This window comes from Saprolegnia parasitica, assembly GCF_000151545.1.
Source record: "Saprolegnia parasitica CBS 223.65 unplaced genomic scaffold supercont2.318, whole genome shotgun sequence".
NCBI lineage: Eukaryota > Oomycota > Saprolegniomycetes > Saprolegniales > Saprolegniaceae > Saprolegnia > Saprolegnia parasitica.
Window position 1 is genome coordinate 1 of NW_012156712.1, and position 11,945 is coordinate 11,945.

Below are 11,945 nucleotides of genomic sequence, written 5' to 3' on the forward strand. Positions count from 1 at the left end.
CCGCGGCCAGCGTCGACTTGAGGCGCGCACGGAGCATCTTGGAAAGTGCCAAGTGACTGGGTGTCGAACCAGCACGTAGACAGGCCGGCCTCATCGTACAGTGCAATTATCGGATGATACAGTGTACTGCAATTGCAAACCGCCGACGAGCCTGCCACGTACTACCTAATTACAACGAGACGGCAAAGTTTGAAAGCAGGTGGAGGACGAGGGTAGCTGCGCGCTTTGATGGGCGGCGTTCTCCGAGGCCGTCGCGGTCCAGCGTCGCGCTCGCGTGCCGTGCTTGGATGATGGCTATGCAACGACGTCAGAAGGCTGGCCAATCGGATCCCTCAGGTACATGATGACGCAATCCGATTGCCATTGCCGTCAAGAATGCTTGGTACATGTACTGGTGGCTGTGCACCAATCGGCGAGATCAGCGCTGCCCTTGTAGCATGGTGGGCTGAGCGCCAAGCCAAGTAGACAAGTACAACAATATCAAAGGACGTGCGCTCCCTATTGTGCAGTCGACAGAGTGCTTATCGATACATAGATACCGTTCGTCGGCTTCCTCGCCACTCGATGGGCCGTCGTCGTACGGCTCGGAGAAGCACCGTGTAGCGTTACTGCCTCCGTTTCTATCGACTGTTCAAAGGCGAATTCATTTGTCACGTGTCGACCGATGGACGTGCTGCATTTCTTCAAATCTCTGGCCGGCCACCTCGACCGTGATCCTTTGCTCATTGCAAGCATTTCAAGAAGGGGCGAACGACCCTGTGTACTGCTGAGAGCATGGCTACGTGAGCTCTGAACGCCGGCGAAAGAAGGAGGCGGTGATGTCCCGGTAGGGGAGAGCTCAGCAAGGTGGCACGTCCTTGACTATCCAGACAAGAGCTTGACCACCCACGGTAGAGCGAGCCACAGTCGTCGTCTCGTCTTTCAGACAGTGCACGCGGACCACACCCCTGTCAATCTGGCTCGTTTGTGCGCGCACATCTGGCAATCTGGTCCGGAGCCACATGTTTTTGCGCGCTTGTCCTTAAAGCGATGACCGCGGCCATGCAACACCATCGATGTGCGCTGGTCACCGCAGCACTGCATGCGAACGAGAGATCATGGATTACATGGATATGGTATACCAGGGCATTTCGTTTTTGGGCTATGGAATACAAGACCTGTAGAGCGACGCAAGCTGTTATGGCTATCTGGGTATTTCTTTCGAGGTATCAAGTACAGTCGCCAGACTCTATTCGTGCTTCGCATACACATCAAGTGTCGATGGACCCTTCCATGATTTTCGTTTGAAGATCTTATCGAGAGGGCTCGATGGCGCTGCTTCCTAGGGCATAGGATAACGTGACAGGCTACAGACTGGTCGACAGGTCACTCTTGGTAACATGCTAGGTCCCGCGTGACAGACTCGGACGTTGTGAGCACAAGGCCATCGTGTATCACTGCCACCTGGATCGGCCGCGTTGGAGACTTCCGAGCGATTGCCTAGCACCACTTGGTCCCTTTCGAACCGTGCTCGAACCTTCCTACCACACGAGCATGACCACGCGTTTGCCTCTTCATTCTTGCAATTGCCTCTCGCAACTCAAACCACAACAACAACAACAACCATAATGACGACCTCCAAGAAGCCCCGCACCACCGGCGTGCCCAAGTTCCTTCGCCACCTCTACTCCATTCTCACCACCGAAGACCCCAACATCATCTCGTGGTCGGCCGACGGCGCCGCCATCCAGCTCTACAGCGTCACGCGCCTCGAAAACGAGGTCCTCCCCAAGTACTTTAAACACAACAAACTCGCGAGCTTCCAGCGCCAGCTCAACTACTTTGGTTTCCGCAAGTGGACCAAGACACAGTCGCACGTGTGCACATTCAGCCACCACGAGTTCAAGCGCAGCTCGACGCTCGAGACGACGCCGATCGCCCGCAAGCGCGAGGGCTCGCTGGCGTCGTCGCCTCTGCCGTCTCCAACCATGAAGGTTGAAAGTCCCTCGGTGATGGAGCTGCCGTCTCTTGACATTCTCGAAGAGCTTTTTCCGGGCGCCCTGGACGACCTCGAAAAGGGCGATGAAGACATGACCGTGGACGCTGCCGACTGGGCGCTGTGCGCCGATCTGCTCGAAGACAGCGATGGGGCATGGCTGGCGACGCTGGAGCCGCTCGACTTTGGCCTTGTCGTTTGAAGCAACACAATAAATATAGACATTTATTTATTCCAAAAGCGTAAAATGAAAAAACATACTCTTAGTACTCGAGGAATCATCCAGCAGGCACGGATAAGGTTACAACGTATATTACCATATCCGCCAAACTTCCACCACGTACACGACATCCACGTCATCGGTTTCACATTTCACCAATATTAAAGTCGAGCTTTTAACAAAAAATGAAAAGAAAATTTAGTAGAAGAGTTTAGAATCGTCGACACAATACTATAATAGTGGAGCTCCAAGTATGCCATAAAGCCCACTTCAGACCGGCACGTCGGACATGTTGCTGCCACCGCGCACCATTGCTGAAGGCAGTCGCGGTGGAACACATGACCGCACGTCAGCGCAAGCACTGTCGACGGACCGCAAAAGGCGTCAACGTCAAACTCGCCCAAGCACACCACGCACGGGTCCATGTCCTGGGGCGTCTCTTTCATGTGGCGTATTGAAATCGCCAGCACGGCCTCAGGTACACTCAGAAACTCGCGCAGACACGCGACAACGGCGGCGTCTTCTGGCGCGCCATCCATCGGCACCACGCAGCTCGCGTACAAGCTCCAGACGTGCTCGACAAAGATCTGGAAGCGCTGCATGCGCTCGGCAATGACGCTCGGCTTCTCCGAGTCGAGTGCCTTCTTGGGAAAGGGCAGCTTGAGAACGTGGGCAAGTGAAGGAGACGAAGACGCAGCGTGGAGCTTTGCCAACTGCGATCGAAACTGGAGCAGCTGCGAGTAGCGTTTGTGGATGGTCCAGGCGCGGGATGTGATCGGGCACTTGAGCGTCACGTCATATTGTACAAAGTAGCCAAGGACACTTTGACCCGAGCCAATGGACGCGTCCAGAGAGATGGGCGTCTGCGTTGATTTGCCAGCCATGGAAACGGGCTCACTGACGCTGTACGCGCGAGCGATGCAAACAATGTCTTGGCGGATTCGATGAAATGAATCTCATCGGTCGCAACGTGACGCAACGTCATGCGTGCGCGGTCAAACGTACAGAGTGCGCGGGTAAAAACAAAGTGAGACCACGCAGAGAAATAGCCTGACAGCCGTCTCCACCACAACCACTTGGATGTCTTGTGTCGCCAACCAACGAGAACGCACACATGGCAAGCACCCAACGACAGCTCCCAAGGATGTATCAGGCGCGATGATTCGCATACACCTTTAAATCGACCATCACTCACAAGATACTCTAAAACGTCCCGCTAGTGCATGCCGGTAGTGCCACGATTGTATTGGCTGAGCACGTCAGCGAATTCCAGGGGCTATAATCGTCTTTCAAGGAATGTCTATGTTTGCGTCGCCGCACCCATTGGATGGTTGAAGTCGGAACCGACGTGGCCCATGCAAGCGCCGATCTGCCAACCCACAGGCGACCGTCTCCATGCGGGTCCGAATCCCGCGGCCATTGTTCATGGCCAAGGTGCACGGAACGTGTAGATCAGAGTGATCACGGTACCGTATTGTATTTAATATTCTCAAATCGCACAAAAATGCCATGAATTACATTTCAACGAGCGTCACATGCCCCACTTCAGACCGGCATGTCGGGCACGTTGCTGCTACCGCACACCACTGCCGAAGGCAAACTTGATGGAGGACGTGGCCGCAGGCTAGCTCCAGCACCGTTGACGGAGAGCTCAAGTCGTCGGCTTCAAACTCGGCCAAGCACACCACGCATTGGCTCATCGTGTGGGGCATGGCGTCGACGCATCGCACCGATATCGCCAGCACAGCCGCCGGCACGCACAAGAACGCGCGGAGACATTGAACGACGTCATTCGCTTCCTTTGACGCGCCAGCCACGGGCACAACGCAGCTTGTGTACAAGCTCCAGAGATGCTCGACAAAGCTCTGAAATCGCCTCATGCGCTCGGCAATGGTGCGTGGTCTCTCCGGGTCCCATGTCTTGTCGGGAAAGGGCAGCTGAAGCACGTGAGCAAGGGATCGCGACGGCGCCGCGGCGTGGAGCTTTGCTAAATGCAATCGAAACTGACGCAGCAGTGAGTAGCGCGAGTGGATGGTCCAGGACCGCGACGTGATCGGGCACTGCAATGTCATGTTGTACTGGACAAAGTACCCCAGCGTGTGTGGTCCCGAGCCGATCGATGGCGTGACAACGACAGGTGCGAGCTCGAAAACTGCTGTCCATGGAGCTGCTGCCAGTAGTGGCCATGTGCTTGGCCAGGACGCGGCAAGTTCTTTGGCAGTTGCAATGAAGTGCACTTCATCCTTCTTCCAAGAAGAGGTCGGGAGCATGCTACCGAGAGAGGATAAAAAGATGTGAATGAGTCGCCCTGGGCGTCAGTCTGTGATGATAGGAAGAGTTGGCGCGAATTGGGGTAAAAACGGCTCAGTAGAAAGCATATCACGGGATCATGCGAATTGTTGCAAGCCTATTGGTATTGGCCCACTGACGACTTGAAGCTTGAAGCAGCTACTTTTCATTCCTCTCCAGTACACGCCAGAAGGTTCAATAAATGCCATCGTGAGGCTGCATTTTAAATTTTCGAACGACACAGTCGCAGAAGTCGCTGGGGAGACTGTAGGAAGATACTGATATGCTCTCCCATTCCGCGCACTTACCACGATATCGTTGAAACATAATTAGGTGCTTTCTATTTTCTAATGGAAGGCGCTACATTCGTGCACTTGTTATGGATTTTGCCATCAAACTATTACAATAGCAGTCGTTGTAGTACACTCGTGGTCATTCCCAACCCGACGCACAACGTGGCATTCGTTTGCGATACCGTTATATTCTAGCGAGGACGTAAAAGTCCGATCATAAAAACCCTGACTAATGTGAAACCGTACACAACTTTCCGATCTGACGTTAATGAAAATAATTAACTGTTTGATTGGAGTTTAAGAATCTGACTTGAGAGAAACTAGAACACATATTTTCCACACTATTGCATGACTCGTACACTTAAACGAGTTGTATGCTCAAGCTCGTCATGTGGCCCACATCACGCCGACACGTCGGACATGTTGCTGCCACCGCGCACCATTGCTGAAGGCAGTCGCGGTGGAACACATGACCGCACGCCAGCGCAAGCACTGTCGACGGACCGCAAAAGGCGTCAACGTCAAACTCGCCCAAGCACACCACGCACGGGTCCATGTCCTGGGGCGTCTCTTCCATGTGGCGCACCGAGATGGCCAGCACGGCCTCAGGTACACTCAGAAACTCGCGCAGACACGCGACAACGGCGGCGTCTTCTGGCGCGCCATCCATCGGCACCACGCAGCTCGCGTACAAGCTCCAGACGTGCTCGACAAAGATCTGGAAGCGCTGCATGCGCTCGGCAATGACGCTCGGCTTCTCCGAGTCAAGTGCCTTCTTGGGAAAGGGCAGCTTGAGAACGTGGGCAAGTGAAGGAGACGAAGACGCAGCGTGGAGCTTTGCCAACTGCGATCGAAACTGGAGCAGCTGCGAGTAGCGCTTGTGGATGGTCCAGGCGCGGGATGTGATCGGGCACTTGAGCGTCACGTCATATTGTACAAAGTAGCCAAGGACACTTTGACCCGAGCCAATGGACGCCGTGAGACTGACGGGCAAGAGACCGAGCGCGGTTGGAGCGTTGTCCCACGGGCGAGCTTCTGGGCGTGGAGACAACGACGACGCTTCCAGTAGTGCTTTGGCCGACGCAATAAAGTGAATGTCATCGCTCGTCGTGTGGCGGGACGTCATGTCAAAGGCGTGGTTAAAGGCAAAGTGACCATTCCTGTCCCATCATTAAGTGGGACAGGCGACGCGGAAAGAAAACATGTGATTTTTCCTTCTGTTTTTAGATTCGCCGGGTGCACGGGTGGTCGTTATCAGACGTTCTCGCACGGCGATCTTCGGCAGACTCGAGTCAGTACAGTCAGTATAGTCGTGTGTAAAGAGCTTTTAGATGGCAAGTCTTTAGGTACACCATGAAGGCCCCACCGTTGTCGACTCCAATGTGGTATGAAGGCAACAGCGACTAATAGTAAGGAGCCAAAGGATGTGCCACAGCAAAATGATTCGCAAACAGATTCGCTGGTTGGATACCCGCACCGACCGTCACTCACAAAGCGCCGTCCGCTGTTACGAGGCCGGCATATCCGAAGAGACAGAGTCAAAGACCATAGCATTGGTCAATCCCTTCAACTTGTCACCGCCTGCACGTGCCTGGGACACGGCCACTGAAGCCCTCTGGAAGCACCGCAAACCACACGCTTGTTGTTTGGGCACAATCCTTGGTGTGGCGTGCGTGCGAACGTACTCAGAAAATAATACTACAAGGAGACATGCACTGCATGATGAACCCAGACGCGCGTCTCCCACCGAGCCTGGTACCAGGCATCGTATGCCAGCAATTGAGCCATCGAGTTCGGTACATGTAAGTACACGTGCCACAAATAATACATACATGTATGTGGCGAAAGCTGTGGTGACCTTCCACTCCAGTATACTAGTACTGCCGTGCCCTCCACAAGACAATTGAGAGCCAAGCCAGGAAGTTAAACACTCAAAGTTGATTATGCGATCGGAACTGGAGCAGCTGCGCGCAGCGCTTGAAGATGGTCCAGGCGCGGATGTGATTGGACACTTGAGCGTCATGCCGTATTGTACAGCGCAGCCAAATGCACTGTGGCCTGAGCCTGACGGGTGCAAGCTGAAACGCTGAGGCTGTCGTTGAAGCATGCCAGCGTCAGTGGCGAGGGCGTGACTGGCGACGTGGCTACTAGCGCCTTGGCGGACGCGATGCATTGAATAGCGATTGCGTTGTCAAGATTTAAAGACGAGGAACGGGAGAGTGTACTTTGTGTGCGTGTGCAAACGCATCTGAGGTGGAGCAACCAGCCTCGTCGCATGTCGTGGAGGGCATGTGATCGATCATTGCCGCCACTCCATGATACTTTTTTTAATTGGAGTTTTTCGTGGCAGAGAGGTTTTTCGTTTGGTCTCTCCGCTTGAGCTTTCGCCCAGATAATTGATTGACAAGGACCATGTGATCTGCACGATGACTCGAGACATTGTCACTTCATGCTTGCATGGCCCCGGAAACTGGCTCGTTTTGGCAGGATCGATAGGACGCAGGAGAATCAGGTACAATGTAAAACGTGGGGTCTGCACATGCCTCCTCTAGACAGACCCTTGGCTCTTGTCGCCGCTAAAATCCTGGGAAAAGCGTCGGCTCAATTCCGTCGCCAGCAGGATATTACTACACGGCGTCAAGAACCAGTGAACCCACAACCCTACCCCTTGCGTGGAGCTTCGCTCTCGTAATAGGTGCCGCACCGCCAACGTGCATAAGGGACAACATACGCTGGTGTTCATGCCTGTGCATCGTCACACGCTTCCACAATACCACCGTGCGCGTGTAAAGCCAGCGACCATGTAGTACCCGTCACCATGAGACAACGTCTCTGCTGCACTGAGATGGCTGCACAACGCAACGAACCCGCTAACGGCACGTGTTGATGAGCCCCACATCAATGCTGCCCAGTGACTTATACAAATGAATCAGTGACTTTTACAAATGAATCCCTGACGCCGTCGTATCTTTGTTAGCCGACTCATTATCGTGCGCCTCATCGAGATGTATCTACGACGGAACATGCAGCACGGTTGATCCGGGCGCTCCGCGGCACGTCGGACAGCGCGGCGTGATGACCAGCCAGTCGCGCAAGCATGGAACGTGAAAGCCATGACCGCACGCCAGCTCCAAGACAATTTCAGTGGGTGGTGCAAAGCACTCCAAGCAGATCGGACACGCGTCGTCCATCGTCGCAAGCATGGTCGTCGTCACAGTGACATTCAAGGCTTCCTGGGGAATACAGAGAAAGATGAACAGTCGCGCGAGGACACCGGCCGGCACAACTGGCGGCTCGTCCGGGTACTGCAAAGCGTGGAGCCAAGCGGCCGCGTAGAGGCTCCAGACATGCGAGACTAAACCTCCGAGATTCTGCATGCGCTCGGCAATCACACTCGGCTTCTCGGCATCAAAGTGCTTCTTTGGAAACGGCAAGCGCAGAATGTACGCGAGCACTTGGCGTTTTTCTTTGTCAAGCTGAGACTTGATAGTGCTGATGCCAACGCCAAAAGGGAAAGAGAAGGAAGGGACAACACCTACGGGGCTCGAACCCCGCATCTCCTGCATGTGAAGCAGGAATCCACCGACTGGACAAAGGGTGGTCGACTGCCATCTGCATCTTGACAATGTTGTCGTCGCTAGCATCTCGCGCAACTGCAACATGTCCGAGTAGCGTTTGTGGATGGTCCATCGATGGCCCGTGATGGGACAGGCGAGTGTCATGTCGTACTGCACGTAATACCCCATGCTACACGCGCGGCCGATCGAGACGAGGACGGGTACGCGGGACGTTGAGATGGGCCAAAGCGATGCCCACGGGGCCAACTGAAGGTCCGTCGGCGGTGGCAGGGCGTCGGCCATGGCCGTTGCTAGCGCGAGGAACGGCAGATCGCCGTATGGGGTCGGGGGTGCGAGTACATGGTAAGCGTGTTGAGTTGGAATCGAAAATGACGGCTTTCTAAATCAACACTGTGAACGCTGGGAGGGGGTCCATCGCTTTTAAAAAGCAGTGGGTGTGTCATGGTTCGTATGACGTATGCACGGGTAGTTTGTTTTTCGATGCTAAAGTCGTTAGCATAGTCAGTCGAAGTAAGGAGAGTTGGATCTTGTTTTTTATATGGGATGGTGTGGTCTCGGCAATAAACCGATGGTCGTCGATTTGTCCGACCTTACCATAGGTACCGCACACCATTTCAAGTGGCGCATCAGCCACGGCCAAGGGATCGAGCGCGTGTTACGAAACGTTTTTAAAACTTTTTCAAAACTTTTCATCATCCGCCCTTCTCTGCTACTAGTACTGCAAACTATCCGCATGGTCGTCATCCCGCGGTAGTACTCTGGAGCCATGATGCGTCGTCCTGCTCTAGCATCACACACCATGGAATCAGCTACTCGCTACGGAGCTCCAGGCATCAGACCCACAAGCCGTCTTGTTGGCCCAGAAGAAAACGAGAACGATCAGGGCAACTTGAAGACACCAGCCACCTGGCGCGATGCAACAGACGGCAGCACACAGCGTGTGGTTCTCCGTTCATGATGCTCCAGACATGCAGCCGATGCTGTGCTTATGCTGGGAGAGACGAGTGTGTGAGTGAAGGTGGACCATTGTTTTCGCCTGTCACACCACGAGTAGTGCGACTATCTCTCTACAGCGCATTTTGCAATTGACTCGATCACCATCAGCATGAACGTCGAAGCAGCGTACTCACAGTGGGCCGCCATCTACGACACCAACACCAACCGGACGCGCGATTTAGAGACGCTCGTCGGCCAGCGCTTCCTCCTCGAACAGCAAACCACCTTTGAGCACGTGCTCGAGCTCGGCTGCGGCACGGGCAAAAACTCGACCTGGCTCGCACCCACAACGCGCCGCCTCACGAGCGTCGATCTCACCGCGTCGATGCTCGCTGTGGCCCGCGCCAAGGTGCCTGCTTCCCACGTTCAGTTTCTGCAAGGCGACCTCCTCGCGCCGTCGTGGGACGCGTTTGCCTCGCCAAGCTCCGTCGACGTTGTGACGTTCAGCCTCGTCCTCGAACACATCGAGCATCTGGACCCGATCTTTGAAAAGGTCGATCAAGTGCTCCAGCCCGGCGGGCTCGTATACGTTGGTGAGCTCCATCCGTTCAAGCAGTACGCGGGCACCAAGGCGTGCTTTGAGACCGATGATGGCACCAAGCAAACCGTGACGGCCTTTACGCACCATACGAGTGACTTTGTGGCGGCGGCGCAGGCGCGCGGCTGGGTGTTGGCGCGACTTGGCGAGTACTTTGACAACGACGATCGTCGCACGGTGCCTCGCATTCTCGGTCTTCTCTTCCGCAAACCCTAGCAGAAGAGACTCCATGCAGATTGTTATTTTCTATCTTCTAGTGGACAACATGTCATCTTTCTACAAAAGTCGACCCCTGGCAAGGTTTTGTACGCCCTTTGTACAACTACGACTAGAGAAACACCGGTTTTCCATCAGACACATGAATACATAATGTGTAAGACCAACGATTCGTGCTCACAGCGCGCGTGGGTCGACGAAGAAAGAGTTGCTAGGACCACTGTCCATTATCCGGATGCTGTGCACGCGGGAAGCCGGCGCTGCCGCAACTTCAACATGCCACACCGCGTTGATGCATCATACTGCTGTAGAAAAGCGGCATGGCCGAATACCGTCTCGGGCCCACGCCCACGCAACGGTCACTCTATCTTTGGTGCAAGCGCACCTCGTCTACGCGCCCGCGCGTCTCGACGTGTGGCCACTTCAAGCGGGCTTCAACCCGACGGTTAGGATCGTCGCACGCCATTGGCTACCGGACGGTGCGCATCGCTGATTGGCCAACGTCTCCCATTATAATGTTTCCGTGGATTGTGATAACTCTCGATGCCACCGTTACATGGCTCGGATTGGCTAAAAAGCAAGGCCGTTGGCGTCGATGATTGGTGTCATTTACGAAACCAACTACGGTATTGAAACCATGGTGGTCGCCGATCGGTGCACCATGACCTCGCGGTCGGGCCGCGACCTGCAGCGCTACGATGGCCGCGCGCGCCTTGTCGTCTGCGCCGTCCCGCTCTCGGCCGACGGCGCGCGCGTCCTCCTCATCTCAAGCTCCAAACATGCCGACCAGTGGATCCTGCCCAAGGGCGGCTGGGACGCGGACGAGTCCGCTGAGGCGTGTGCAGCGCGTGAACTCGCCGAAGAGGCTGGGGTACGACGGTCTTGCTCATTTAGGTCATCGTATCATTGGCGCGAGCGACTAGGTGCACGGCGACATCCTCGGCGAGCTCGGCGCCGTCGACTACGAGACGGCGAAAGGTAAGCCCTGCCGCCTGCACGGCTTTGGCATGCGCGTCACGCGCGAGTTTGATGCGTGGTCAGAAGCTGCTAGCCGACGGCGGGAATGGGTACACACAATAAGAACGCATGGCTCGTAGCTGTAACGCCATGTAGGTGTCCTTGGCGACGGCGAAAGCACGGTTGGTTCGGCGGCCCGAGCTCGCAACTATGCTCGAGCGAGCGATTGCACTCGCATGGGCGCTAGAGCATTAAGTCAAAGAACATCTATATAGTACACCTGTATTACATGCAAATAGATCGGGGCGGTGGAGATTGCGGAGGGCGGGCTGCGACAGCAGCAAGCGTGCAAGATGAGGAAATGCGTCACAGCCACTTGTCGCGAGCGCGGGCTGAGGCTGCTTCGCAACAGCAGGGACGAATTCAGCACCGCACGACGACCGAGCCTTTAGCAACGAGCCGCCGTTGCGTGCGGGGTCGTGACCGCGCCAAGGACCTGGGCACAAGGTGTACTTCGTTGTCAAGGTCCCTTCTCCATGGACTCAAGTCGAAGCCGATCCTTCATGGCCGACGACCTGACGCCGGCGTCGACATGCAACTGAATTCTTCGAGGCGCGCTCCCAACCTCTATCGCTCGCAGCATGCACCAGGTGGCCAAGGGGCAGTCCGCCGAATCGCCCAAGCTTGGCCGATCGCATTACATCGTCGGCACGTAACGCCATGCTGCGCTATCAACTGTGGGTGATTCCTTCTAAACAATGTTTCCTCGTCTTTAATTTCTGCCATCTTACCGGGACACTCGGCAAATTGAAGACAGCCATCACATTGTTCTAAGAGAACATGCCACATGTCGCAGCATTACGCCGCCGGCGCCGTCGACCTT

At 55.2% G+C, this 11,945-nt stretch overlaps 5 protein-coding genes and 1 non-coding gene across 6 annotated transcripts; 2 read left to right on the top strand and 4 right to left on the bottom strand.

Moving 5' to 3' along the window:
* Positions 1–2,465: 2,465 nt before the first annotated feature.
* On the bottom strand, positions 2,466–3,079 carry SPRG_16578 (hypothetical protein; the record flags this gene model as incomplete). The annotated part of the gene is made up of 2 exons (XM_012355844.1): positions 2,466–2,490; positions 2,544–3,079. 2 exons carry the CDS (start codon positions 3,077–3,079, stop codon positions 2,466–2,468), a joined length of 561 nt encoding a protein of 186 aa, XP_012211234.1.
* Positions 3,080–3,709: 630 nt separating this feature from the next.
* On the bottom strand, positions 3,710–4,286 carry SPRG_16579 (hypothetical protein; the record flags this gene model as incomplete). The annotated part of the gene is made up of 1 exon (XM_012355845.1): positions 3,710–4,286. The coding sequence occupies exon 1, from the start codon at positions 4,265–4,267 to the stop codon at positions 3,710–3,712; it is 558 nt and encodes a 185-aa protein (XP_012211235.1). The 5' UTR covers positions 4,268–4,286.
* A 3,502-nt stretch (positions 4,287–7,788) lies between these two features.
* SPRG_16580 (hypothetical protein) lies at positions 7,789–8,637 on the bottom strand (the record flags this gene model as incomplete). The annotated part of the gene is made up of 2 exons (XM_012355846.1): positions 7,789–8,269; positions 8,507–8,637. 2 exons carry the CDS (start codon positions 8,635–8,637, stop codon positions 7,789–7,791), a joined length of 612 nt encoding a protein of 203 aa, XP_012211236.1.
* On the bottom strand, positions 8,307–8,379 carry SPRG_30211. Its single transcript has one exon. It is a non-coding gene; the product is annotated as a tRNA-Val (tRNA).
* Positions 8,638–9,460: 823 nt separating the features above from the next.
* On the top strand, positions 9,461–10,222 carry SPRG_16581 (hypothetical protein; the record flags this gene model as incomplete). The annotated part of the gene is made up of 1 exon (XM_012355847.1): positions 9,461–10,222. One exon carries the CDS (start codon positions 9,461–9,463, stop codon positions 10,103–10,105), a length of 645 nt encoding a protein of 214 aa, XP_012211237.1. The 3' UTR covers positions 10,106–10,222.
* A 544-nt stretch (positions 10,223–10,766) lies between these two features.
* SPRG_16582 (hypothetical protein) lies at positions 10,767–11,357 on the top strand (the record flags this gene model as incomplete). Its single annotated transcript, XM_012355848.1, has 3 exons — positions 10,767–10,976; positions 11,029–11,172; positions 11,219–11,357. 3 exons carry the CDS (start codon positions 10,767–10,769, stop codon positions 11,315–11,317), a joined length of 453 nt encoding a protein of 150 aa, XP_012211238.1. The 3' UTR covers positions 11,318–11,357.
* Between the last annotated feature and the right edge of the window lie 588 nt (positions 11,358–11,945).